The following is a 27702-nucleotide window of genomic DNA, read 5'->3' on the forward strand; positions in this document are numbered from 1 at the left end:
AGACGGGCGCGATTTGTCCGCGCGAAATCACGCGTAGAAAACAAATCGCGGCATGCTCTATTTCTGTCACTTCCCGGCCGCCGTCTCCGTTCTGCGCATGCGCCGACATCAAAGGGCCGGAGCTGCGGGAGAGGTGAGTGCCGCACTAGTCCCTGCAGGGGCTCAGGTTGGGTTTCGCTGCAAAAATTCTCCCAGCGGGATCCGAGCCGGCCATCTGCAGGTGGCCTAATCCTTTTTTTTTAGTATCACTAGCAGGTTTATATGCCCATAGAAAGGGACCAGGACTACCATGCCAACCCATGTGTCAATAGGCTTGCACAGGAAGTCCCCTTCCTGTAAAACCACTAATGTGCCATTGACAGCAACACCTAAGGGGTCATGGTGGACATCTGGTGGCTGACACTGTTGGGGGTTCGATTTTATGCAATTGAATGCAGCAAATTAGACAAAACGATCAGGCCTTGTTCACACGATAAGCGTCAGATTCTTCCGCCATAGATCTGACACTTAATCCATGGCAAAAGTCAATGGCTGAGCTACTGAGTTTTGCCACTAATTTCATGCGGGTCCACACATGGATTAAGGCCGATGTCACATGGGCATACACGCATGTACATGTGTATTTGCTCCACGTATTTGCATGTTTTACTGGACTTTTTCTGTGTGTACATTTGCACATGCAAAAAAAAACAAAAACGCAAGCATGCCCCCATTTATTGAGATCGGCAATTAAGTTAATTAATTCAGTATTAACTTATTTGTGTTATTTTCGTGTACAAATGGCAGTGTGCAGGGCAAACCGAGATCTGGTGGTCCGAGCAGTGTCTGCGAATTGTGCATCATTTTCACACATTTGTAATTCGCAGTGATAGAATTGCAGGCATCTGTCAGGGGCATCGTCTCACAACTTCTATTTGTACGGGTGCCACTTGTGTGTCTTGAGGGTCCTTACGAACGTTGGCTGAGTCACTGTATGCTCCCATGTCTCCTGGTGCTTTTATGTGGACCCTTCATGAATACAGCAAAGCTGTCGACATCCATGGATGATAATTCACGGCTCGGACGGACAGATCTTGGTTTGTCCTGGACACCGCCAGTTTCTCTGAACTTCTGGATCAGTTTCCTGACACTTGGTGCTCTCACTGGCCTCTTCCTGGGTGTTTTGGATTGAAGACCTCGGCCTCCTCATAAGAACTTCTGTTACCGACCATCAGGATGAGCTCAATTCTGTCCTGGATTGTTAATGGCATCTTCTGGTATTAGTGTTTTCCATATCACATCATTCAACATAACAAATTTATTAATACTCAACATGACATCATCCATAACTCAAAAATTGTTGCAAATTTTAAAAAAATGGACCGCACCCATCATTTTCTGATGAAATTATACCCTTAAATCATGTGTACCCTGAGCCCCTTTCCTTTGAAGTTTCTTGGGCTGAATCTAAATAGGCTGCCACCAGGATGGTGGACAGGCACCACCATAGTGTCAAAAAGTTTTCCCCCACCCATCTAAGTGTTCGACAAAGTTTCCTACTTGTATCTTTATCTTCAGAAGATATTTCAGATGGCCCTGAATTTTGAATCCCCCAGTATATTGGATGAATACAGGACAATGTGGAGAGATTTCTTTATGCGGCTCTCCATTGTAGTTTATGGAAGTTTTGAAATGGTCAACTGTTTCTTGGTTTTCCCCAAAATAGAACCTTCTCTTTGATGGAAAAACACCTTTAAGGCCCAATGTCCATGAACGGATTTGAATTGCGGAATCCGCGTGGATGATCCACAGTTCAGACCGCCCATAGAGAAACATGGGCGTCCACAACTGAATTAAAGCATGCAGATTTTTCTTGCAGACCTTTGGGTGTGGAAATCAAATCGCAGCATGCTCCATTTCAGTGCAGTTCCTGCATGGACAGGCCGCAGATTCCGCAAAAAAGCAGGAGTTTGAAAAAAAAAAAATACTGTGCATGTGTCGTTGCATTGGCCGGCGCTTCCTCACACAGCAGAGAAGACGGAAGACCCGGACAGGTAAGCAGGGTCCTCGGCTACAGGCAGGGCCAGATTCCTCTGTGGGTTCCCACATGCGGAATCCGACTTGCCGGTGGACATGAGCCCTAAGTCTTGGAAGTGGAAGCACCTAACAGTGTGTTGCATACCTCCTGGTCAATGAACTTGGCCTTCTTCCCATTATATAGTTCAGGGTTATGGGAGCGTTGTATATTTTTAGTCTTCAATTAGAAGAGAAGATCCGAAAAATCCAAAGTGCTATCTTTTAAGTTCCTTTACTTTAAATATTTAATACATTTTATAATGAAATACACAAAATGTAAGATGCGTTCTGTTTTTTCTATTTTAACATTAACGCCTAAAAGGTGTAACCAAATATAATTTGCCTGTTAATGACTTAATCTTTTGTAGTGACCATGAAGCCGATGATATTCAGATTTGGTGTGGTCATCACTCTCAGTCACACAGACACTGAACTATTGGTGCTTGGATCAAGACCGGAGATGGGAGCCTGGGACCCTCAGTTTGCCGTGCCAATGAAGCCCACACGATGTCCCCTATCCACTATTGAACCATCTCTCTGGGTGGGAGAGGTACTATTGGAAGAACCATGCACTGACAAATTTTGGTTCAAGTTTATCAAAAAAGAAGCTGGAGTGTTAATTTGGGAAGGTACTGAGTGAAAAATGTTTGACTAATTTGCATTGCTGAAATCTATGGATGATGATTATCTATTAGACATGCTCAATTGATAACATGCTTAATTAGACAATATCTATTAGACATGATGAAATCTATTAGACATGCTCAAACAGATGTATACCCAACATATGGGCCTTCTTGCACATTCCAGAGGGAATAGGGATATGTCCCTGCAAATTGTATCTTACAGCCTCCAAGAAATAGCGCAACATAGTCTAGATGAATAGTTTATAAGTCTAGAGAGGGAATGAATATGGATATATGAGCAGAATTTATTTATTGCTCTTGAAAGACCAGAGGAGCATGGCATGGGCTGTGCTAAGAAGGTTCCGACAGACTCATAGTCCTGTAATGATGGCGTCCCCTGTCTCTAGATGATGAACAACAAAATAGTTGGAGCTCCTTGTGCTTGTTGGACACTCAAACAATCCTCTCTACTGGTGGTCGTCTTGTGTGCGTGTGTTCGTGCATCCACTGATCCCAACACCTCCTAACAGTCTGGTCAGAACGGCCCAGGTAGTGGGCAATTCGTTAATACGACAATCCAACTTCTCGCATTCCAATAATGCACCACCTCTAAAACTTGATTGTACCTTAGAGGCATGTCTAGTGGTCAACAAGCTTTACACAAGAAGAGGTCCCTACACACAAGTAGCCTCTGAGAGCCATTTTATAGGCCAAGGGTGGAAACCTTTTAGGACCTCAAATGGCAAGACCGTTCATCTAATCACACCACAACTCTAATAGGAACATAGTATGTAAGGCCAAATAAGACATATGTCCATCCAGTTCAGCCTATTACCCTCCCCCCCTCTAATGTTGATCCAGAGGAAAAACAAACCCAAAGAGGTAGAATACAATTTTCATCATTTAGGAAAAAAGATTCTTCCAGACTCCAAGTCTGGGAATCGGAATAAATCCCTGGATCAACATCCTTTTGCATATCTGCCTGAGATGTAACTGTGTGCTAAGTTTTGTAGGAAAACTACAACTGTTTCTAGGTGCTGGATTTTGTTTTTCAAAGAGTGTATTTTACTAGAATTGGATTGAATTTCTCTATCATTGTGCATACAGTGCTACAATAAACTGTCATATAGCGTGTAGATATACACAATACAGTAGTATCATTATAGATGGTAATATAGTCCAGATAATGTTAAAGGGGGTTTCCAAGTACATTGGTGGGAGGCATTGGTGACAGTTGGGGTGCAGAGTGGACAAAAGCATAAACTTAGTACTCGCTGCCTGATGCTCCGAGTCCTCCAGTCTTCTGTTGACAAGTGCTGCAGCAGTCATGTGACTTGTTGACCACCGCATCAAATGGAAGGCTAGACGGGGACGTCAGTGATGACATTCCGTAAACCTGCTGGGAGCTTCTAATGTACAAACCCACGTGACAGGTTTACGGGACGGCAACAGACCTTCTGGCCAGGTGACTTCACCTGTCTGATGTCACGGTGTCAGACTGCCAAAACGGTGATCTGGCCTAAGGTGAGTATGTTTGTTTTATAAAGTTTTGGGCACGGGCGGGCTCCAAACTGTATGCGATAAATAATTCGGAAAACCCCTTTAATGAATACAGCCCCCACATAAATAATGCAGGCTGCAAGCAGAAAAACAAGGTTTATACTGGTTTCACATGACTATCGTAAGATTTGTGAGACATACAAATCTCACACGAATATGAACCGCATTCTTCTGAATGGAGTTATACATGTGCAGTGCTCATGAGAAAAAATTGCTGCATGTCTTATCTTTTTGTTTTCCTCGGAACGCATCGCTCATTGTTTTCAATGGGACAGTAAAATACATTGCATAAGCATGTGTGATGTGAGATTCTTATTAAGAACAATGGGGAACACTTGCCAATTCCTCCAATGCAGCTGTAAGCTACTTTGCTAAGTGATGGGAGGCGGTTTTGGCATAAATACGCCTCGCTTCGCCGTGAAAACAAACGTGCAGTACTGAAAGTAGATAAAATAGTTACAAAAAATTGTCGAGAAAAACAGTGCAATGCTACAACCTGGGCAAAAAGTGCATACAGCTTCCAGATAAATGGCATTATATACCATCCAAAAACAGTGAAATCGTAATCTAGATACATAATTTATAAAGAGTCCATACAGGTATTGTGCAAATAATTTCCACATACATAGTCCGTGTGAGTTTGAACAAAATATCGGGAAATCAGTCAGTGGCTGGAGGGCGAGCTGGGTGGAGGGCGAGCTGGGTGGAGGGAGCCTGCAGCTCATGTATATGGAGGGCTATTTCCTGTAGACCTCTGTGCCTGGCTGCTACTAATAAAATGCAAGTTTATCCCAAGCCACTGCACAGATACATACAGCAGACATATCACTGTAATCAGCGTGTCTGTCACTATATCGTGCTGCTTTCAAATATACTTGTGAATAGATGGTTACAGATTCTCTTTAGAAATAAATATGTAACAACTGAAAAGTTGTGAGTGTGGATGTATGAAGTCCCCAAATTAAGGACTTCAAAGGGCTCATTCACACTGGCACTTTAGGGTTCTGTTTCTTGCTCCATTCCGTGAGTAGGAAAACTGCACCCACTAGCCAAATGGAGCCACACGGTTAACTATAATGCGTTCAGTTTCTGGATGGCAGGTTGGCATTTTACAGGATTTGACAGGATGAAATAGCGCTTCATGCACTGCTATTTTGCCTTGTTTTGTAATAGAAGTCAGCAAGCGAGGTTCCAAAAAGAACCTCCGAAAATGATATGGACAGGTCCTTAGTTGAATAGGGGTAGTGTCACATCTGCGTCTGAACGACTGGGGTTCAGTCACAGATGCGGCTTAAAATACCAGAAGACAGAAGTGTCCGGACAGCTGGGCAGAAAGCAGATGGATCCCATTATAGTCAATGTGGGCCGCCCAGTACTGTTCTGTTCCGTCCAGAGACAAAACCATTTGGCTGCGGGGATTCTCCTATTTTGCTCCCAGAATGGAACAGGAAAGTGGAATCCCGAATACAGGTGTAAAACCACCCTTAGGCCCCCCCTGCGTGCTTTCAAAGTGTCACATGAGCTGTCACATGATGTCAGTATACATTTTCCGAAAGGCCCCTGAGAGTGCGACACCACTAATTCAGAAGATCAGAAAGCTCTCTAAACAGGTCAAAGACGAAGTTGGGAAGGATTATAAATCAGGGTTTTGTTATATCATAAACTTTGAATATCCCACAGATCGCCATTAATGCATTATAACACAATGGAAAGAATATAGCATAACTACAAACCACCCAACAAAACTCATACCAAGCAAGGAGGGCATTAATCAGAGTCTCTAAATATCAATAACTCTGAAGGGGCTCCAAAGATCAACAGTGGAGTTGGAAGTATCTGTGCTTAGGAGCACTATAAACCATATATTCCACAGAGTGGATCTTTATGGAAGAGTAACCAGAAAAAAACACGCTTTAAAGGTAACGAGAAAACACGTTTGGAGCGTGCCAAAGCACACGTGGTAGACTTCCCAAATGCATGGAAGAAAGTTTTCTGGTCAGATGAGACTAAAAGGGAACTTTTTGGCCAACATGGAAAACACTATGTGTGGTAGAAACCCAATCTGGACACACTGGATCTGTCACGCACAGATCTACCAGAAATGCATATAAACGACAAAACAAGAATGGAAAATAAATATAGGAAACACTGTCATTATGCAAACAAACACTGGGAAGGCTCATGCCTAAAAGCAGGGCGATTGCTCCGATATGGATGGCCCCGACCGTGTACCTTGGCCCTAGTTGACCCTACGTGGAGAAAAGAAATAAAACCAGAAAAACCAAAATAATAGTGCAAGACAAATGCAGTACTTAGCTTTACGCTGCAGCAAGTAACTGAATGATCCAGCAGGAACCTTCTGACTGCAAGCCTAGTCAGGGAGAGACTGAGAATCAACCGCAGTTCAGCTCAGATGCCAGCCATGTTAAATAGCCCAAGTAATCATCCCCAGGTGTGACCAAGCACATCACAACATATAGCACACCCACTGAGCCAGAAGATGTAGAAACATCTCCAAAACTAGCGCCAGACTATCAGCGAGGCGGTAATCTGAGAACCGGCGTGACACAAAGATTTCAATGGCTAGATGTGATAAGTTAACCCTTTCCAATCCAATTTTGGATTTAGGGTTTCCTAAAAGGCTTTCTCTTTTTGCAGTTATACAATGGTGCCATCTGCTGGCTAAAGCCAGTGTGTGTGCGCCAGAGAGGCTCCGACAGCGGAGTGGCTGGCAATAGACGGTAAGAATATCCTGTCGGACGTCTTCTGACATTAGAGCTGTACAAGCTTCAATCAGAATGTAGGAAGACGTCAGACAGTGGATTGGAAAGGGCTAATAGAGACGTACTTCAAGAGATTTTCATCAGTAATTGCAACGGAAGTGGCTTCACAAGATATTGGCTTTTAGGGAGTCAATACTTCTGCACATTAAAGTTTTATCTTTTTATCTTCATGGTTTGTGTTACAGTAAAAAATATTTTGTACCCTCAAAGTGGTCGGCATGTTGTGTAAATCAAATAGTTTAACCCTCCCTTTCCCCCGAAATCCATTTTACTTTCCAGTCGTAATGCTACAAATCACGAAAAAAAACCAAGGGGAATGAATACTTTCCAAACTACTGTAATCCTAGGTGGTTTGCAAATGTATTTTTAGCAAAGCAGAAAACGGCTCATTCTGTCAAGGTTCCCGTTGCATTGATACATTAATCACTTGCTGCAATGTGATTTATAGTGATGAGCGCAAAATAACATCATACACAAGGGACTATTTTATTTTCCATTTGTATTTGCGGGAATTCAATACATACTTTTTCAGTTTCAGTTTTTGTTTTTTTTCAGTGCGATTCATCAAACTATATGATATTTTAATTTACTTTGACTTAAAGGGGTGGTCTCGCGAAACCAAGTGGGGTTATACACTTCCGTATGGCCATATTAATGCACTTTGTAATGTACATTGTGCATTAAATATGAGCCATACAGAAGTTATTCCACTTACCTGCTCCGTTGCTGGCGTCCTCGTCTCCATGGTTCCGTCTAAATTCGCTGGCAGCTTGCTTTTTTAGACGCGCTTGCGCAGTCCGGTCTTCTCCATTCAGCACGAGCCGCTTCAGTGTGCTCCCCGCTACAGCTCTTCTGCGCATGCGCAGACGAGCTGTCACTGCTCGGGAGCGCGCTGAAGCGGCCATTCTGTACCTTCCTCTGTTAGAGGAAGGTGCAGAAACTGGAGCTGCCCAGCGGAGAAGCCCAGCCCAGCCCAGCAGCCCCGAGAAGCCTCCCAGGTAAGTGATGGGTCGGGGGGGGGCGCTGCCGCTGCGCCGGGGGGGGCTGTCGCTGCGCCGGGGGGGGCAGTCGCTGCGCCGGGGGGGGGGCTGTCGCTGCGCCGGGGGAACTAGCGCTAGGCCGGGGGGGCTGTCGCTGCGATGGGGGGGCTGTCGCTAGGCCGGGGGGGGCTGCCGCTGCGATGGGGGGGGCTGTCACTAGGCCGGGGGGGGCTGTCGCTAGGCCGGGAAGGGGGCTGCCGCTAGGCCGGGGGAACTAGCGCTGGGCTCCGGAACCTAGCGCTGGGCTCCGGGGCCTTCACCTGGGCTGAGGGTCTAGCGCTGGGGAGCCGGGGGCTAGCGCCGGTTACCTGCTGCCTGGCGGTGGGCGTCTGGTCGGCGGCTGCGGGGCGTCCGGTTGCCATGGAGACACAGCTGGCGGCGTCTCGGGAGCGCGCACGTCGGGCTGCAGGGAGCGACGGGGAAAGAGCCGGCGGCCATCTTGAGGAAACTTTTATAAGTTGCTGAAACGCTGGAACGGTAAGTACGAACCAGCTAGAAATGTCATTTACAGGGGGGCTTAGTAATGTATGTTTAATGGGGGGGACTGGGCAAAAAAAAAAATTAACTGCTTCCTCGAGACATCTCCTTTAAATGGAAGCTATTTTTACAAACATCATGTCACATATATCCCCTGATCTGTATTGCTTATTCCATCAGTTTCTCTATACTTATCATGAATCGTAGCACTGCATTATTTTGGGATGATATTTCCCAGAGATTCTTAAAAATGTCAACATTAGCTGCATAAATGTACATGACCTTTTAAGTAATAGAAGTAGGCACACTAATGTACAGATCTGAAAGATTAATCTCTTAAGGACCAGGGTCTTTCAGTCCTAAGGAGTCAGACACTTTTTGGACATTTTACCCATGTGGTGTTTTACTGCCCTATTTTTTTTCTTCAATTGCCAAAATTATTTTTGCAGCATTTTTTCTCCATGACATATGGGGCTAATTTGCTAATATATTTTTTTAACAAATTCTCCCCCCTCCCCCGTTTTTTAGTTTAATTAGGGGTAAAAAGCTACAGAAAAAAATATATAGTTGTTTTTTTCTAAAATTCGTATATTTATGCTAAAATAAAGTACAAGAATGGGTTCTTCATTTTGTTTTGGACATTTTATTATATAAGTCGTATAGTCTGAGATTACAGGGCAGATATGGTGATGGTTTAGGTTGGCGCCAGTGGTGAGTCATTTTCTTATATATACGCACATATATATACTTTTACATTGTATCCATTTTTTTGACTTAGTGTTGTAACTTTTGTAAACATCTGTGCCCTTAATGACATCATATAGTACCTCTGGGGATCATTCGCATTGTATTTTTTTTTTTATTTCACACTTTCCTGTTGTAACTGGGGCATCCACAGGTGCGGCATCTATAGAAGCCCCAGTTACAGGGGAAAACATCCCACTATAGTGCCAATAGTCACTAACAGAGTTGATCTAGGTCTGCTAGGACGCTGCAGCTCTGCTGTGGGATGGGGCACCTGGTGGTCATGTGATCGATGGGTTAAATAGCGGTAATGACACTCCCGCGTTCTCACTTCACTATATAGCGCTCAATGAATGCTATGTAGCCTTCAAAATTGAAGGCAGAAGTAGTTAAAATCTGATTCTCTCTTCTCTGGGTCCTTGGCTGGGCAGAGGTGGGGTACATTCCTGAATATATTTGGAGGTAGTTTCAGTGGTCCAATTTTGCCATAAATATTGAGAAGGGAGCGCTTGAAGCACAAACCTGAACCTCTCCTAATCATCATTATATATAATATATTAAAAATTAACCCAGTTTTCTTTTTTGGAGTACCCTCCAGCCCCCTTTGCCACAGAGAATCCTCTGCTCTCCAGGCTTCTTGGCCAGGCGTTCCCCTTCCCTCTGCCCAAATGGTGAAGTATGGCCCAATGTTAGAAATCAACTTCAGTTTCTAAAAAGCTAAAAACACCAGAAACCGTAATATAAACATAATATGAACTCTGAAACGTAATTCCGGGCATACTTCTTACTTCTTTCTACTCTACTACTTGTAATATTTCAGATCTACCAAACCATGGGTTTTATCGGTGTATCAGTGACTTGTATGACAACAGATGTGTCCCTGACAGCATGCATTCAGTCGTTAACATTGTTCTTGAAAGACTGGCATTGGGTTTGCCCTGGAGTATTTGAAATACTTTCACATGAGTTTCACAATAAATTGGAAGTCTTTAAAGTTTTCTTCTGAAGTAGGTCATGTATGACTTGATATTACTGAGTCTATATTACAGGTAATTTGTTGGCTCAAACTTGCTGTCCAAACTGGGCCATTATGGTATAGAGCAGGAGGAGCTGAGCGGATTGATATATAGTTTTATGGGGAAAGATTCAGTAGCACTTGTATTTTATTCATTTATATCTCTGCTCATTCTTAGCTGAACAGTCCAATGGGAGGAGCTATCAATGATTGACAGCTCACTGTGTATGACCACGCTCATTTTACATGCCGGAGGCCTGCAGCGGGTTCTGGCTGTGAGCCCGGCTGGTGACCCTGCTTACCTCCATTAACTGGACTGCGGATGACCACAGAGGCTCGCATGCAGTCATGCCCCGTAGAGTGTTTTTTTTGTTGTTGTTGTTTATTTGTATTTCCTGCCCCGTCTCTTAGCAATGACACAGGTACTAGCACCTCATATGCAATGTTAATTGTGTATAGGCTGCGGTTCTGACAATCTCCATTGACATCAATGAAGGCCATCCACGCGGATTTCACTGCAAAATAGAGCATGCTGTGCTTTTTCTTCCGCTCGGGGAATACGCAATTCAAATCCACAAATGTGAACAAAAAAGCGAAAATGTATGCCTTTCTGTGCCTGTGCTTTTCCACGGATCTTCCGAACGGACGGTGATCGTGGAATGCGCAATACAAATCCGCCCGTGTGAGTCCAGCCCATTGTGTTATTTCATGTTTTACAGCATGCATAGTGTGGGTTAAATAAAGTAATATTTTAAGAGTGCAGAATTTTACGAATGTAGTAGTGCCAATTATTTTTTTTAATGTTTTTTTTTCATGCTTATGTTTTTTTTAATACTTGCTTTTCTTGTTTTTAATTTTGCTGAACATGTCTTAAACCAGCTGACAAGGAGTTATATAAAGTTAGACGGAAGAAGCAAAACATATTATTAATGCTACTAAAGCCCAATAGGAGGAAGACATTTCAAAATCCATTAGGGAGGGGGATAAACCATTTTTTCAGGTATATTTGTGACAGAAGAAAAACTGTGGAATTACAAAAATTAAAAATGGAGATAATAAGTACATTAATGGAGAAAAGGCTGTGTCTGACCACTTGAATAGATGTTGTCATGTCTATGATAGTTTGTGGTCCTGGGTCTTGTAATACTATGTACTTTCAAAAGCACAGCTCTGCTGGTGGGGGTTGATTTGGATGACTGATTGTGTGGATTGCTCCAACCAGCCAATCATGTGGGGTCTGCACATAAATACCAGCTCCTCCTGCTAGAGGCCGCTAGTCATTATAAATATCCTAACTGAACCCTGGTGATAGGGTGCATGCTGTGCAGATACCTGTGTGCTCATTGGTGTCTAGTTCTGTTCATCTGGTTTGTAGTCTGCATGCATGCGGTTCTGTTTGTATTCCCTGTCCAGTATTAGATGTAAGGATGCTTGAATTCCCTCTGTCCTTAGATGTGAGAACGCCTGAATCCCCTACGTCCTTAGGTGTAAGGATGCTTGAATTCCCTCTGTCCTTAGATGTGAGAACGCCTGAATCCTCTACGTCCTTAGGTGTGAGGACGCTTGAATCCCCTCCGTCCTTAGATGTGAGGACATCTAAATCCCCTCCGTCCTTAGATGTGAGGATGCTTGAATTCCCTCCATCCTTAGATGTGAGGACATCTGAATCCCCTCCGTCCTTAGATGTGAAGTTGCCTGAATCCCCTACTTCTTTGGTGTGAGGACACTTGAATTCCCTCCATCCTTAGATGTGAGGATGCCTGAATCCCCTCCGTCCTTAGATGTGAGGATGCCTGAATCCCCTCCATCCTTAGATGTGAGGACACCTGAATCCCCTCCTTCTTTAGATGTGAGGACCCCTTAATCCTTTCCGTCCTTAGATGTGAGGACCCCTTAATTCCCTCCGCCCTTAGATGTGAGGACGCCTGAATCCCTTCCGACCGTAGATGTGAGGATGCTTGAATTCCCTCCGTACTGAGATGTGAGGATGCCTGAATCCCATCCGTCCTTAGATGTGAGGACGTCTGAATCCCCTCCGTCCTTAGATGTGAGAACGTCTGAATCCCCTCCATGCTTAGATGTGAGGATGCCTAAATCCCCTCCATCCTTAGATGTGAGGACACCTAAATCCCCTCCATCTTTAGATGTGAGGACCCCTTAATCCCCTCCGTCCTTAGATGTGAGGACGCCTGCATCCCCTCCATCCTTAGATGTGAGGATGCCTAAATCCCCTCCATCCTTAGATGTGAGGACACCTAAATCCCCTCCATCTTTAGATGTGAGGACCCCTTAATCCCCTCCGTCCTTAGATGTGAGGACGCCTGAATCCCTTTCGTCCTTAGGTGTGAGGACGCTTGAATTCCCTCCGTCCTTAGATGTGAGGATGCCTGAATCCCCTCCGTCCTTAGATGTGAGAATGCCTGAATCCCCTTCATCCTTACATGTGAGGACACCTGAATCCCCTCCTTCTTTAGATGTGAGGACCCCTTAATCCTTTCCGTCCTTAGATGTGAGGACCCCTTAATTCCCTCCGCCCTTAGATGTGAGGACACCTGAATCCCTTCCGACCTTAGATGTGAGGATGCTTGAATTCCCTCCGTACTGAGATGTGAGGATGCCTGAATCCCATCCGTCCTTAGATGTGAGGACGTCTGAATCCCCTCCATGCTTAGATGTGAGGACGCCTGAATCCCTTTCGTCCTTAGGTGTGAGGACGCTTGAATTCCCTCCGTCCTTAGATGTGAGGATGCCTGAATCCCCTCCGTCCTTAGATGTGAGGATACCTGAATCCCCTCCATCCTTAGATGTGAGGACACCTGAATCCCCTCCTTCTTTAGATGTGAGGACCCCTTAATCCTTTCCGTCCTTAGATGTGAGGACCCCTTAATTCCCTCCACCCTTAGATGTGAGGACGCCTGAATCCCTTCCGACCTTAGATGTGAGGATGCTTGAATTCCCTCCGTACTGAGATGTGAGGATGCCTGAATCCCATCCGTCCTTAGATGTGAGGACGTCTGAATCCCCTCCGTCCTTAGATGTGAGAACGTCTGAATCCCCTCCATGCTTAGATGTGAGGACGCCTGAATCCCCTACGTCCTTAGGTGTGAGGACGCTTGCATCCCCTCCATCCTAAGATGTGAGGATGCCTAAATCCCCTCCATCCTTAGATGTGAGGACACCTAAATCCCCTCCATCTTTAGATGTGAGGACCCCTTAATCCCCTCCGCCCTTAGATGTGAGGACCCCTTAATCCCCTCCTCCCTTAGATGTGAGGATACCTGAATCCCTTCCATCCTTAGATGTGAGGATGCTTGAATTCCTTCCATCCTTAGATGTGAGGATGCCTGAATCCCCTCCATCCTTAGATGTGAGGACGTCTGAATCCCCTCCATCCTTAGATGTGAGGATGTCTGAATCCCCTTCATCCTTAGATGTGAGAACGTCTAAATCCCCTCCGTCCTTAGATGTGAGGATGCCTGAATCCCCTCCATCCTTGGATGTAAGGATGCCTGAATCCCCTACGTCCTTAGGTGTGAGGACGCTTGAATACCCCCCGTCCTTAGATGTGAGGACGTCTAAATCCCCTCCGTCCTTAGATGTGAGGATGCTTGAATTCCCTCCATCCTTAGATGTGAGGACGTCTGAATCCCCTCCGTCCTTAGATGTGAAGTCGCCTGAATCCCCTACTTCCTTTGGTGTGAGGACGCTTGAATTCCCTCCGTCCTTAGATGTGAGGACGTCTGAATCCCCTCCGTCCTTAGATGTGAGAACGTCTGAATCCCCTCCATGCTTAGATGTGAGGACGCCTGAATCCCCTACGTCCTTAGGTGTGAGGACGCTTGCATCCCCTCCATCCTAAGATGTGAGGATGCCTAAATCCCCTCCATCCTTAGATGTGAGGACACCTAAATCCCCTCCATCTTTAGATGTGAGGACCCCTTAATCCCCTCCGCCCTTAGATGTGAGGACCCCTTAATCCCCTCCTCCCTTAGATGTGAGGATACCTGAATCCCTTCCATCCTTAGATGTGAGGATGCTTGAATTCCTTCCATCCTTAGATGTGAGGATGCCTGAATCCCCTCCATCCTTAGATGTGAGGACGTCTGAATCCCCTCCATCCTTAGATGTGAGGATGTCTGAATCCCCTTCATCCTTAGATGTGAGAACGTCTAAATCCCCTCCGTCCTTAGATGTGAGGATGCCTGAATCCCCTCCATCCTTGGATGTAAGGATGCCTGAATCCCCTACGTCCTTAGGTGTGAGGACGCTTGAATACCCCCCGTCCTTAGATGTGAGGACGTCTAAATCCCCTCCGTCCTTAGATGTGAGGATGCTTGAATTCCCTCCATCCTTAGATGTGAGGACGTCTGAATCCCCTCCGTCCTTAGATGTGAAGTCGCCTGAATCCCCTACTTCCTTTGGTGTGAGGACGCTTGAATTCCCTCCGTCCTTAGATGTGAGGATGCCTGAATCCCCTCCGTCCTTAGATGTGAGGATGCCTGAATCCCCTCCATCCTTAGATGTGAGGACACCTGAATCCCCTCCGTCTTTAGATGTGAGGACCCCTTAATTCCCTCCGCCCTTAGATGTGAGGACGTCTGAATCCCTTCTGACCTTAGATGTGAGGATGCTTGAATTCCCTCCGTCCTTAGATGTGAGGATGCCTGAATCCCCTCCGTCCTTAGATGTGAGGACGTCTGAATCCCCTCCGTCCTTAGATGTGAGAACGTCTGAATCCCCTCCGTCCTTAGATGTGAGGACGTCTGAATCCCCTCTGTCCTTAGATGTGAGCATGCCTGAATCCCCTCCATCCTTAGATGTGAGGACGCCTGAATCCCCTACGTCCTTAGGTGTGAGGACGCTTGAATCCCCTCCATCCTTAGATGTGAGGATGCCTAAATCCCCTCCATCCTTAGATGTGAGGACACCTAAATCCCCTCCATCTTTAGATGTGAGGACCCTTTAATCCCCTCCGTCCTTAGATGTGAGGACGCCTGAATCCCTTTCGTCCTTAGGTGTGAGGACGCTTGAATTCCCTCCGTCCTTAGATGTGAGGATGCCTGAATCCCCTCCGTCCTTAGATGTGAGGATGCCTGAATCCCCTCCATCCTTAGATATGAGGACACCTGAATCCCCTCCGTCTTTAGGTGTGAGGACCCCTTAATCCCCTCCACCCTTAGATGTGAGGACCCCTTAATCCCCTCCGCCCTTAGATGTGAGGACCCCTTAATCCCCTCCGCCCTTAGATGTGAGGATACCTGAATCCCTTCCATCCTTAGATGTGAGGACGCTTGAATCCCCTCCATCCTTAGGTGTGAGGATGCCTAAATCCCCTCCATCCTTAGATGTGAGGACACCTAAATCCCCTCCATCTTTAGATGTGAGGACCCCTTAATCCCCTCCGTCCTTAGATGTGAGGACGCCTGAATCCCTTTCGTCCTTAGGTGTGAGGACGCTTGAATTCCCTCCGTCCTTAGATGTGAGGATGCCTGAATCCCCTTCGTCCTTAGATGTGAGGATACCTGAATCCCCTCCATCCTTAGATGTGAGGACACCTGAATCCCCTCCTTCTTTAGATGTGAGGACCCCTTAATCCTTTCCGTCCTTAGATGTGAGGACCCCTTAATTCCCTCCGCCCTTAGATGTGAGGACGCCTGAATCCCTTCCGACCTTAGATGTGAGGATGCTTGAATTCCCTCCGTACTGAGATGTGAGGATGCCTGAATCCCATCCGTCCTTAGATGTGAGGACGTCTGAATCCCCTCCGTCCTTAGATGTGAGAACGTCTGAATCCCCTCCATGCTTAGATGTGAGGACGCCTGAATCCCCTACGTCCGTAGGTGTGAGGACGCTTGCATCCCCTCCATCCTAAGATGTGAGGATGCCTAAATCCCCTCCATCCTTAGATGTGAGGACACCTAAATCCCCTCCATCTTTAGATGTGAGGACCCCTTAATCCCCTCCGCCCTTAGATGTGAGGACCCCTTAATCCCCTCCTCCCTTAGATGTGAGGATACCTGAATCCCTTCCATCCTTAGATGTGAGGATGCTTGAATTCCTTCCATCCTTAGATGTGAGGATGCCTGAATCCCCTCCATCCTTAGATGTGAGGACGTCTGAATCCCCTCCATCCTTAGATGTGAGGATGTCTGAATCCCCTTCATCCTTAGATGTGAGAACGTCTAAATCCCCTCCGTCCTTAGATGTGAGGATGCCTGAATCCCCTCCATCCTTGGATGTAAGGATGCCTGAATCCCCTACGTCCTTAGGTGTGAGGACGCTTGAATACCCCCCGTCCTTAGATGTGAGGACGTCTAAATCCCCTCCGTCCTTAGATGTGAGGATGCTTGAATCCCCTCCGTCCTTAGATGTGAAGTCGCCTGAATCCCCTACTTCCTTTGGTGTGAGGACGCTTGAATTCCCTCCGTCCTTAGATGTGAGGATGCCTGAATCCCCTCCGTCCTTAGATGTGAGGATGCCTGAATCCCCTCCATCCTTAGATGTGAGGACACCTGAATCCCCTCCGTCTTTAGATGTGAGGACCCCTTAATTCCCTCCGCCCTTAGATGTGAGGACGTCTGAATCCCTTCTGACCTTAGATGTGAGGATGCTTGAATTCCCTCCGTCCTTAGATGTGAGGATGCCTGAATCCCCTCCGTCCTTAGATGTGAGGACGTCTGAATCCCCTCCGTCCTTAGATGTGAGAACGTCTGAATCCCCTCCGTCCTTAGATGTGAGGACGTCTGAATCCCCTCTGTCCTTAGATGTGAGCATGCCTGAATCCCCTCCATCCTTAGATGTGAGGACGCCTGAATCCCCTACGTCCTTAGGTGTGAGGACGCTTGAATCCCCTCCATCCTTAGATGTGAGGATGCCTAAATCCCCTCCATCCTTAGATGTGAGGACACCTAAATCCCCTCCATCTTTAGATGTGAGGACCCTTTAATCCCCTCCGTCCTTAGATGTGAGGACGCCTGAATCCCTTTCGTCCTTAGGTGTGAGGACGCTTGAATTCCCTCCGTCCTTAGATGTGAGGATGCCTGAATCCCCTCCGTCCTTAGATGTGAGGATGCCTGAATCCCCTCCATCCTTAGATATGAGGACACCTGAATCCCCTCCGTCTTTAGGTGTGAGGACCCCTTAATCCCCTCCACCCTTAGATGTGAGGACCCCTTAATCCCCTCCGCCCTTAGATGTGAGGATACCTGAATCCCTTCCATCCTTAGATGTGAGGACGCTTGAATCCCCTCCATCCTTAGGTGTGAGGATGCCTAAATCCCCTCCATCCTTAGATGTGAGGACACCTAAATCCCCTCCATCTTTAGATGTGAGGACCCCTTAATCCCCTCCGTCCTTAGATGTGAGGACGCCTGAATCCCTTTCGTCCTTAGGTGTGAGGACGCTTGAATTCCCTCCGTCCTTAGATGTGAGGATGCCTGAATCCCCTTCGTCCTTAGATGTGAGAATGCCTGAATCCCCTCCATTCTTAGATATGAGGACACCTGAATCCGCTCCGTCTTTAGGTGTGAGGACCCCTTAATCCCCTCCGCCCTTAGATGTGAGGACCCCTTAATCCCCTCCGCCCTTAGATGTGAGGATACCTGAATCCCTTCCATCCTTAGATGTGAGGATGCTTGAATTCCCTCCATCCTTAGATGTGAGGATGCCTGAATCCCCTCCATCCTTAGATAGGAGAAACAGGAAAATGTCTCAGCGCTCAAGAATAGGGGTACCAGTTAATGAAAATATAACAATAGGTGTAATGATAAACTTACTTCACGGAGGCGTCCGTGCTCAGATGCCTCCAATCCCGGTCGGTGTATAAAACAAAATCCTGCGGCAAGGCAATCAGTTCCACGTGTTTATTTACAACGATAGTAGACGCGTTTCGGCCAATAAAATCATCTGGCCTTCATCAAGTACTTACTGAGGGCAAATCATGTCAAACTAATGTCATTTATTTCTTTCACTATGTCACAAAAATGGTGAATAAAGATGGCGCCGTGGATATTGCCTATCTGGATTTCAGTAAAGACTTTGATACAGTTCAACATAAAGAGCTTATAGATAAGACATTGAAAATTGGACTTAATACTTCGATAGTCCGTTGGATTCGTAGTTCAATAAAAGATAGATATCAGAGTGTTGTTGTACCTAGAATGCATTCTGAAGGTTTAATAGATAAGGTTTGTTTGTTTACAGATTACACAAAAGTGGATACTCCTGGAGGTGCCCTAAACTTGGAGAACGATTTAACATTACTGGATAAATGGTCAAAATAATGGAAACTGCAGTTCAATGTTTCCAAATGCGAAATAATGCTCTTGGGGAGAAATCCTTGGACTGAGAATTGTATTGGCTGTTCTGTGTTATCCAGGACTTCAGAGAAAAAGGTTTTAGGGGTTCTGATTTCTGGCAGCTAGAAAATGAGTCAACAGTGCAATTGGGAATCAGGAAGAGCAAGTAAGATACGAAGCGTCATAACTATAGGTATAACCAGTAGAAAGAGGGTGATTGTGATCCTGCTGTATAGAGCTCTAGTAAGACCACATCTGGAATACTGTGTTCAGTTCTGGAAATCTCATCTATAGAAAGACATTGATAAAATAGAACAAGTTCTAAGACAGGCTACAAAAATAGTGGAAGGTCTCAAGTAGAAAATGTAGCAGGAAAGAAGAGAAAGCGAGAACATGACTGAAACCTTTAAAGGGGTTGTCTCGCGGCAGCAAGTGGGGTTATACACTTCTGTATGGCCATATTAATGCACTTTGTAATGTACATCGTGCATTAAATATGAACCATACAGAAGTTATTCACTTACCTGCTCCGTTGCTAGCGTCCCCGTCGCCATGGATCCGTCTAATTCTGATGTCTTCTTGCTTTTTTAGACGCGCTTGCGCTGTGCGGTCTTCTTCCTGGTGAATGGGGCCGCTTGTGCCGGAGAGCTGGTCCTTGTAGCTCCGCCCCGTCATGTGTGCCGATTCCAGCCAATCAGGAGGCTGGAATCGGCAATGGACCGCACAGAGCCCACGGTGCACCATGGGAGAAGACCCGCGGTGCATCGTGGGTGAAGATCCCGGCGGCCATCTTGGTGAAGGAAGAAGAAGGAAGACGTCGCAGAGCGGGGATTCGGGTAAGTAATAATTTTTTATTTTTTTTTAACACATCCTTTGGGGTTGTCCTGCGCCGAACGGGGGGCCTATGGGAAAAAAAAACCCTGTTTCGGCGCGGGACAACCCCTTTAAATATGGTAAAGGTATAAATAAGGTTCAGGAGGGAAGTGTTTTGATTAGGAAGCTAAACTTTAGAACAAAAGGGACACAATCCAAGATTAGTTGAAGGAAAAATCTGAAGCAACATCAGAAAATATAATTTTCCTGAAAAAGTAGTAAGTGCGAGGAGCAAACTTCCAGCAGATGTGGTTGGAAAATCAACAGTAAATGAATTCAAGCTACCTGGGAGCTATATCTATACTAAGAGAGAAACAAAAAGGAAATGTAAGGGCAGACTAGATGGTGGTGCGGCAGAGGGGGAGACTAAATGTGCAGGCTGTGTTCTCCCTGCTTCCCCCGGTGACGTCCCATCTCATCTCCCGGCTGGTTATTTTTTAGTGGTCACTGTGCCCCTACCATGTGGAGTAGCACAGGTGCTGTGAGTGTCCTCTCCCCAGCCAGTCGATGTAACTGACACCTTGATGGAAGGGGAAGACCGAAAGCGTGGCCGGCTTGTGGGGCGGTTGGATGCATTACCTATTGCATGCATGCAGGGAGGCTGGCGGTAGCAGTCATACCGCCGGACGGGATCCGACGCACAACCGCTGTGAGACTGACAGCATGGATGGCCGTGTTTCATGGGAACCACCGGTAGCAGTCACAGCGCCATACAGGAGGGCACGCAAAGGCACGTGGATGGCAACGGACGCCGGAGGTGAGACTGGCAGCGGGGAACATTACTGGGAGGCCGCACACACGGCGGCCCCTGAGACTGACAGTGGGGATCTTTGCAGGGAGGCCGTCCGTACAGCGCCTTCTAAAGCATAACAGCGGGGAATATTGCTGGGAGTCCGCCCGTGACAGATCAAGTGTGCTAGTGCCTGACAAGCAGCCAATCGGAAACTAGGGGATTGATAGGGGGCGTAAACTCCAGCAAACCCAGGTCATCCCCTAGCTTCCGGTGGCGTCAAGATACAACAGTACTTTGTATTACTACTGAAGGATTGAATAAAATTTACTTACAGACCTTAGAAGAGAGAAAGAAGGGTTACAGTACAAGTCCCAGGTGCTAACAGCTAACATGCACAGTCTCTTTATAAAATACATTATGTATTATGCATCTGCGTAATTCAATGTATTTTTTGTGTGAGCAATAAAATATGCACCGTTGCTTCTAGCCATAATTAGTCTAATGAGTTTAAGATGTGTTCTTTTTCCTGCAATTATGCAGTATTTCACGTATCTCCTAGTGCAATGCGCAGGAAAATAGAGCTTGCTGTTTTTTTTTTTTGTAACTCAAATGCGCAGAAAAATACACACATGAATGAAACTAATGAAATCAATGCTTTCTCTTCACTGTGTATTGTGTAAATTTTGCGCGTGCAAATATGGTTGTGTGAATGTATCCTTACTCTTGCAGCGCCATGCAAAATAAACTAAGTATAGTTTTCCTTAATTTTCCTGTTATGAACTCCTTTTACTTTAACTTTTTTTTAATACTTGTTAGCATTTTCATTTATACCAGAATATAGTGAATGTCTTGTGTGCTCAGGACTTGCATTATATCTAATCTCGTATATGTCTGTTTTTTTTGACCAGTCAGAATGCAGAAGTATGTGACCTCCAGAGCTGTAATCCTTCTGAAGCTCTGCTGCTGGTCATCTCTATGTGAATATTTTGCCAAAAATGAATTTATATTGGGTTTTGAAACCTAGATGACACTACTAAAGCCATTGAAGGAGGATGTATGTGTTATAAGTAACCATTAGGTGTCACCATTTACCTTTATATTGGGATGGCAGCTACATGTAGCCTCTGTAGCAATATAAAACTAAAATACCTTCTATGTTTTGGAGCCAGATCTTTCTCATTTAGGAGGATTTCACACAAATGTACTACATCCATATTTTGTGTCTGTTATATGGAGCTAATGCTAATCTGTGAGGTTATGCACACGGGTATATGGAATACAAGCTTATTTTTAAGACGCAGTATGTCCTACTTTCATCCTTTTTGTCAATGGAAAAAGTTATTAAAGTCTATAGAGAGTTTTTAAAATAGGGATCCCATTGCATGCTTAAGGCCTTATTCACATGAGCTATATAAAAAATGCTTTGCCTCGCCGTGAAAAACACGTGTTGGCAAGCGTGATATCAGGCAGAGTTTATTGGTCCGATATTGAACTTACCCGTGTGAATGTAGCCTCAGACTTTCAGCCGCGTTGGAGGATCGGCGAGTGCTTCTCGCGATGCGGGAAAACATCACTTGCGTATATGACTCCATTCAAAAGAATGTGGTTTATATTCGAGCAAGCTTTGTAAAAGCAGCCTTAGGCCATATTCACGCAAGCGCTTTTACGCGGTTAATTTAGCCACAATAAAAAATCGCGATCATCTGAAGCACTGGTTTCCAATATATTTATTCAGATGAGCGATTTTTAGCCACGTAAAAATGTCGCACCGGGAATAATAGGACATTGGCAACCAAAAATGGCGACCGATTTTATATGCAACCGGAAAACATAATTCATGCCCTATTTTTTGCAGAGTTAGGCCTCGGTCAGACGACCGTTTTTTGCCGCGATTTGCGGATCGTATGACAGATGCGCACCCGCAAAACGCGTGACCGGGCTGACAATTCACCGAAAAATCTGCAGCTAGCAGCGTTTTCGGCGAAACGGGCCCGATCAAAGCAGCGCTGCCGGCCGGCCGCGGCTGAACTCCGGTGGCAGGGACAAGGTGAGTATATATATATATTTTTATTTTTACACATTTTTGGATGGTTTTCAGGGAAGGGCTTATATGTTTAAGCCCTTCCTGAAAATTCATCCTGCGCTCGCTGGCAGCCCATTGCTTTTAATGGAGCCGGCTGTATTGCCGGCTCCATTGAATTCAATGGGCGAACATCGTTCTCCTCTGCCACAGCTGTTACAGCTGTGGCAGAGGAGAATGATCTGTATAGTATATGTTCTCAATGAGCGCATATATAGAACACAAGGAATCGCAGAATGCAGATAGGCGCGATCTGCAATTCCTCGTGTCCTATAATTTATCGGACATCCGCATAAAAAGCAGCCATGTGACCGATCCCATTGCGAAGCAATGGTTCTATATATGTGCAGATCGCATGCGCAAATCGCGGCAAAAAACGGTCGTCTGACCGAGGCCTTACGCTGGGGGCTCCCACAGGCTTCTATTGGAGCTGAAAAAAAGGATTGGGAATGAGTTTAGCTGCATCCAACGCTGCGAAATTATTACAGCTGGCTCTATTTAATTATTATAAGTCATTCGAAGGATTTATGCCGTCTGAGAGATTACCGCGCTGGTGCATATATTTTTGCTAATACACCGCAGTCACCCGTGTGAATTAGCAAGAAGCTTGGGACTTGATCGTAGCTACTCTTCATTCATGCGATTTTTGACCGCGATGCGGCCAGCGTGAAAATGCCTTGCTGATGGGAAAAAGGCCTTAGGGCGGTGATTATTACAGCCACATTAAAAGACAAAGTGAAACCACTGATTTCAATTGATTTCAGTTGTTTCATTTTCACTATCGGAATTAACGGATGAGAAAAGATAGGAACTGCCCTATCTTTCCTACATGTAGGGAATGCTACGTGCGGGAAAGATCAGGCAGCACATATTTTCCCACAGCTTTTTTCAAACTCCTGCACTCTGGTGCGGAGTTTGAAAAACCGACGAAGAGGAAGAAATTACCCTCATTCAGTTCAACCTACACAGAGAAAAACTATAATTGAAAGTTTTGCATCTATTCCATGTTTTGAACTCACTCCTGGTTTTGTCTTATAAATACTGACCAAATACTGCTATATGAAAAGTGACCTATAAGATGGCTCATCAGTATCACTGATTAGGTCGATTCACAACTGGCTGAGTGATCATACTTAAAGAGTAGTCATAAATGGCTGCACATCCAATTGGAAGAATGACTCAAGTGGGGTACCACAAGACTTTTTCCTAGGCCTAGTGTTGTTCAACATTTAATAAATCACCTGGAGGAGGGAATTGAGGGGAAACTGAATAAATTTGCAGATGACACGAAGCTAGGAGGGATGGCTAACAGTAGAGAAGACAGAAAGAAGATTCCAAAAGATCTAGACAAGCTTGAACAGTGGGCAGCGACTAACAGAATGGTATTTAACAAGGAGAAATGTAAGGTCCTACATCTAGGCAAGAAAAATGAAAAAAGCACATACAGAATGGGAGGAATTGGGCTAAGTAGCAGCGCATGTGAAAAAGACGGGTATACTAATAGATCGCAGACTGAACATGAGTCAACAGTGTGATGCAGCAAAAAAAAAGGCAAACACAATTCTGGGATGTATTAAGAGAAGCATAGAGTCTAGATTATGTAAAGTAATATTTTTCCCCTCTGCTCTTCCTTAACCCCTTAACGACCGGGCCATAGTGTTTTTACGTCCTGCAGCTGCAGGACGTGTATGGAGGGAGGTAGCACCGCTATCTCCCTCCATACAGCGCGGGCGTCAGCTGTTTATTACATCTGACACCCGCGGGCAATAGCCGTGCTCGGCCGTTCGGCCAATTGCGGCTATTAACCCTTTAAATGCCGCTGTCAATTCTGACAGCGGCATTTAAATCCCCCGAACGCTGTTTGGGGGTCCCGCACGGCCCCCCTGCGGTGAGATTGGGGGATCCGTGCAGGTGTCATGGCAGCCGGGGGCCTAATGAATGGCCCCAGGGCTGCCTTAGCAGACTGCCTATCAAGCCATCCACACAGGGTGGCTTGAAAGACTGCCTGTAAAAAAGCAGTATGACGTAATGCTATAGCATTACGGCATACTGCAGGAGTTTTTTAAATTGTAAAAAAAAGAAAAAGTTATAAAAGTTTAAATCACCCCCCTTTTGCCATATCTATTATTAAAAAATCTAAATCATAAAATAAAAATATGTATTTGATATCGCCGTGTTCGTATTTTTTCTGCACGGTGAACGTCGTCCGAAAAAAAAAATAGAGAACGCCAGAAATGCATTTTTTTAGTTACCCTGTCTCCCAGAAAAAACGCAATAAAAAGCGATCAAAAAGTCGTATGTATTCCAAATTGATACTATCGGAAACTACAGGACATCCCGCTAAAAAGGAGCCCTTGCTCAACTACGTCGACAGAAAAATAAAAAAGTTATCGCGCGCACAAAATGACCGCAGAAAATAATTGGAAAAAATTTAATATCTTAAAAAAAAAATACAAGTACTACAGCAAAAACAATACTATATAAGTTTGGTATCGTAGTAATCGTACTGACCCATAGAATAAAAATATCAGGTCGTTTTTGTTGCAGTTTGTGCGCCGTAGGAACAGGATGCACCGAAAAATGGTGGAATGTCGTTTTTTTTCCATTTCCCTCCGCTAAGAATTTTTTAAAAGTTTTTCAGTACATTATATGGTACAATAAATAGTGCCATTGAAAAATACAACTCGTCCTGCAAAAAACAAGCCCTCATACAGCGACTTCGATGGATAAATAAAGGAGCTACGATTTTTTAAAAGGGAGTAGGAAAAAACAAAAATGAAAAAAAGCAAAAAAGCCCGGTCACTAAGGGGTTAATCAGACCTCGTCTGGAATACTGTGTCCAGTTCTGGGCATGTCAATTAAAAAAAGACAGACAGACTGGAGCAAGTTCAGAGAAGAGTCAGCAAGATGGTGAGCGGTATGCAAACCATGTCCTGTGAGGAACAGTTAAAGGATCTGGGAATGTTTAGCTCGCAAAAAAGAAGGCTGAGAGGAGACTTAATAGCTGTCTACAAATATCTGAAGGGCTGTCACAGTGCAGAGGGATCAGCCCTATTCTCATTTGTACAAGGAAAGACTAGAAGCAATGCGATGAAACTGAACGGGAGGAGACACAAATTAGATGTTAGACAGTGAGGGTGATGAAACGGGAGGTTGTGAGTTCTCCTTTGATGGAAGTCTTCAGAGGCTGGACAAAAAGTAGTTAAATGCGCCAATTCGCTAGCAAAAATCATCATTTATTCCGCAAAAATGCTATGCTCAGGCATGCACAACTATGCATACGCTTGTATGAAGCCGGCCAGAGGGCTCACATAAGCGTATTTGGGCTGCATATTACATGCATATTATTTACGTGCATAATACACAGTAAATACACGTGACATGCATTCACTGCATATCTTATGCATCCAAAGACTGCAATACGTGCCAAAATAGGACATGCTGCATTTTATTTTAAGGCACATGTGAAAAACGCAGGTCTGAATGGTCAGTGTAAGTCAATGGGGTTTAGCACTGTGCATAACGTATGTAAAAATATGTGCATTATAAACAGCCATAATATGCTTGTATAAATGAGCCATTTTGGTTTTTCTCTGGATACTCCCATTTCCTCCCACACTTCAAAAACATACTGACAAGTTAATTGGTTTCCTATGAAATTAACCCTAGTGTGTATGTGTTTATTTGAGATAAGGAATTTAGATAGTTGGGCCATCAGATGTAAACAACAGAAAGAAACAATAAATGCATGTCACCTTTATACATAGGTTCGTAAGTACTTTGGAATTATCTTAAGGAGGACGTTATTGAGAGGAGCTTTGAAGCAGAAGAGGGCAGTGTTTTATCATTGGGGATACTGAAGTCTTCCATGATGAATGTAGGTGCTTTATAGGATGGATGGTGAAAGAGCCAAAGAATTAATAGACACTAAATGGCTATAACACATAAGAAAAACAGATGAAACAGTCTTTGCTAGATCTAGTTAGCGTGACATACATTTATGGTGAAAAATCTGTAGCAAGTTATCAACGTAAATTATTGATTGTCCATACAGAGGCAACTATTAGTATCTCTTACGAATGTTGCCAGCCAAATAACATAGTAACATAGTAACATAGTATGTAAGGCCGAATGAAGACATTGTCCATCTAGTCCAGCCTGTCTATCCTACTGTGTTGATCCAGAGGAAGGCAAAAAACCCCAAGGCCAGAAGTCAATTGGCTCTTTTGGGGAAAAAATTCCTTCCCGACTCCCTAATGGCAATCAGACTGTTCCCTGGATCAACCCCTAATAGTTCCTACCTGCCTATATACCAGGATTGACACTTAAACTAAAATTTATATCCTGTAATATCCTTCTCCAGAAAGACATCAAGTCCCCTTTTAAACTTCTCTATGGATTTTGCCATCACCACTTCCTCCGGTAGAGAGTTCCACAGTCTAACTGCTCTTACAGTAAAGAACCCCTTTCTGTGTTGGTGATGAAACCTACTTTCCTCTAATCGTAGCGGATGTCCTCTTGTTACCGTCGTGGTCCTGGGTGTAAACAGATCGCGGGAGAGATCCATGTGTTGTCCCCTCATGTACTTATACATGGTTATTTGGTCGCCTCTTAACCTTCTTTTTTCTAGAGTAAATAGTCCCAATTTGGACAGCCTCTCTGGGTATTCCAGTCCCGTCATTCCATGTATTAGTTTAGTCGCTCTTCTTTGAACCCCCTCAAGCACTGTGACATCTTTCCTGAGCACCGGTGTCCAGAATTGTACGCAGTATTCCATGTGTGGTCTGACAAGTGCCTTATATAATGGAAGGATAATGTTCTCGTCCTTCGCCCCTATACCTCTTTTGATGCACCCCAAGACTTTATTTGCCTTTGCAGCGGCTGACTTGCATTGGTTACTCCAGTTTAGTCTATTATCCACTAGTACCCCCAGATCCTTTTCCATATCACTTTTCCCTAGTGGTACCCCATTAAGTGAATATTGGTGACATCCATTTCTCCTGCCCATGTGCATAGTCTTACATTTTTCAACATTGAACTTCATTTGCCATTTTTCTGCCCAAGCCCCCAGCTTATCCAGGTCCGTTTGTAGCCACACATTGTCCTCCGTTGCATTAATTATATTGTATAATTTTGTGTCATCTGCAAATATTGATATTTTGCTGTGCAGCCCCTCTATCAGGTCATTGATAAATATGTTGAACAGAGTGGGGCCTAATACTGAACCCTGTGGCACCCCGCTAGCGACTGTGGTCCAATCAGAGTACGAACCATTTATTACCACCCTCTGCTTTCTATCGTTGAGCCAATTTTTTACCCACTTACACACGTTTTCGCCCAGTCCGAGCTGCCTCATTTTGTATATTAGCCTATTATGTGGCACGGTGTCAAAGGCTTTAGAGAAGTCCAGATATACAAG

The 27702-nt window shown here is 45.0% G+C and overlaps 1 protein-coding gene across 1 annotated transcript in view; it reads left to right on the plus strand.

Moving 5' to 3' along the window:
- The first annotated feature begins 2427 nt into the window (after positions 1-2427).
- EPM2A (EPM2A glucan phosphatase, laforin) overlaps positions 2428-27702 on the plus strand; it is a 75231-nt gene continuing 49956 nt past the window's right edge. Inside the window, exon 1 of the mRNA XM_066595895.1 lies at positions 2428-2684. Within this exon, the coding sequence (XP_066451992.1) occupies positions 2429-2684 (256 nt within the window). The 5' untranslated portion in view covers position 2428. The remainder of the gene's footprint in view (positions 2685-27702) is intronic.

Source organism: Eleutherodactylus coqui, chromosome 3, assembly GCF_035609145.1.
Source record: "Eleutherodactylus coqui strain aEleCoq1 chromosome 3, aEleCoq1.hap1, whole genome shotgun sequence".
Classification (NCBI taxonomy): domain Eukaryota; kingdom Metazoa; phylum Chordata; class Amphibia; order Anura; family Eleutherodactylidae; genus Eleutherodactylus; species Eleutherodactylus coqui.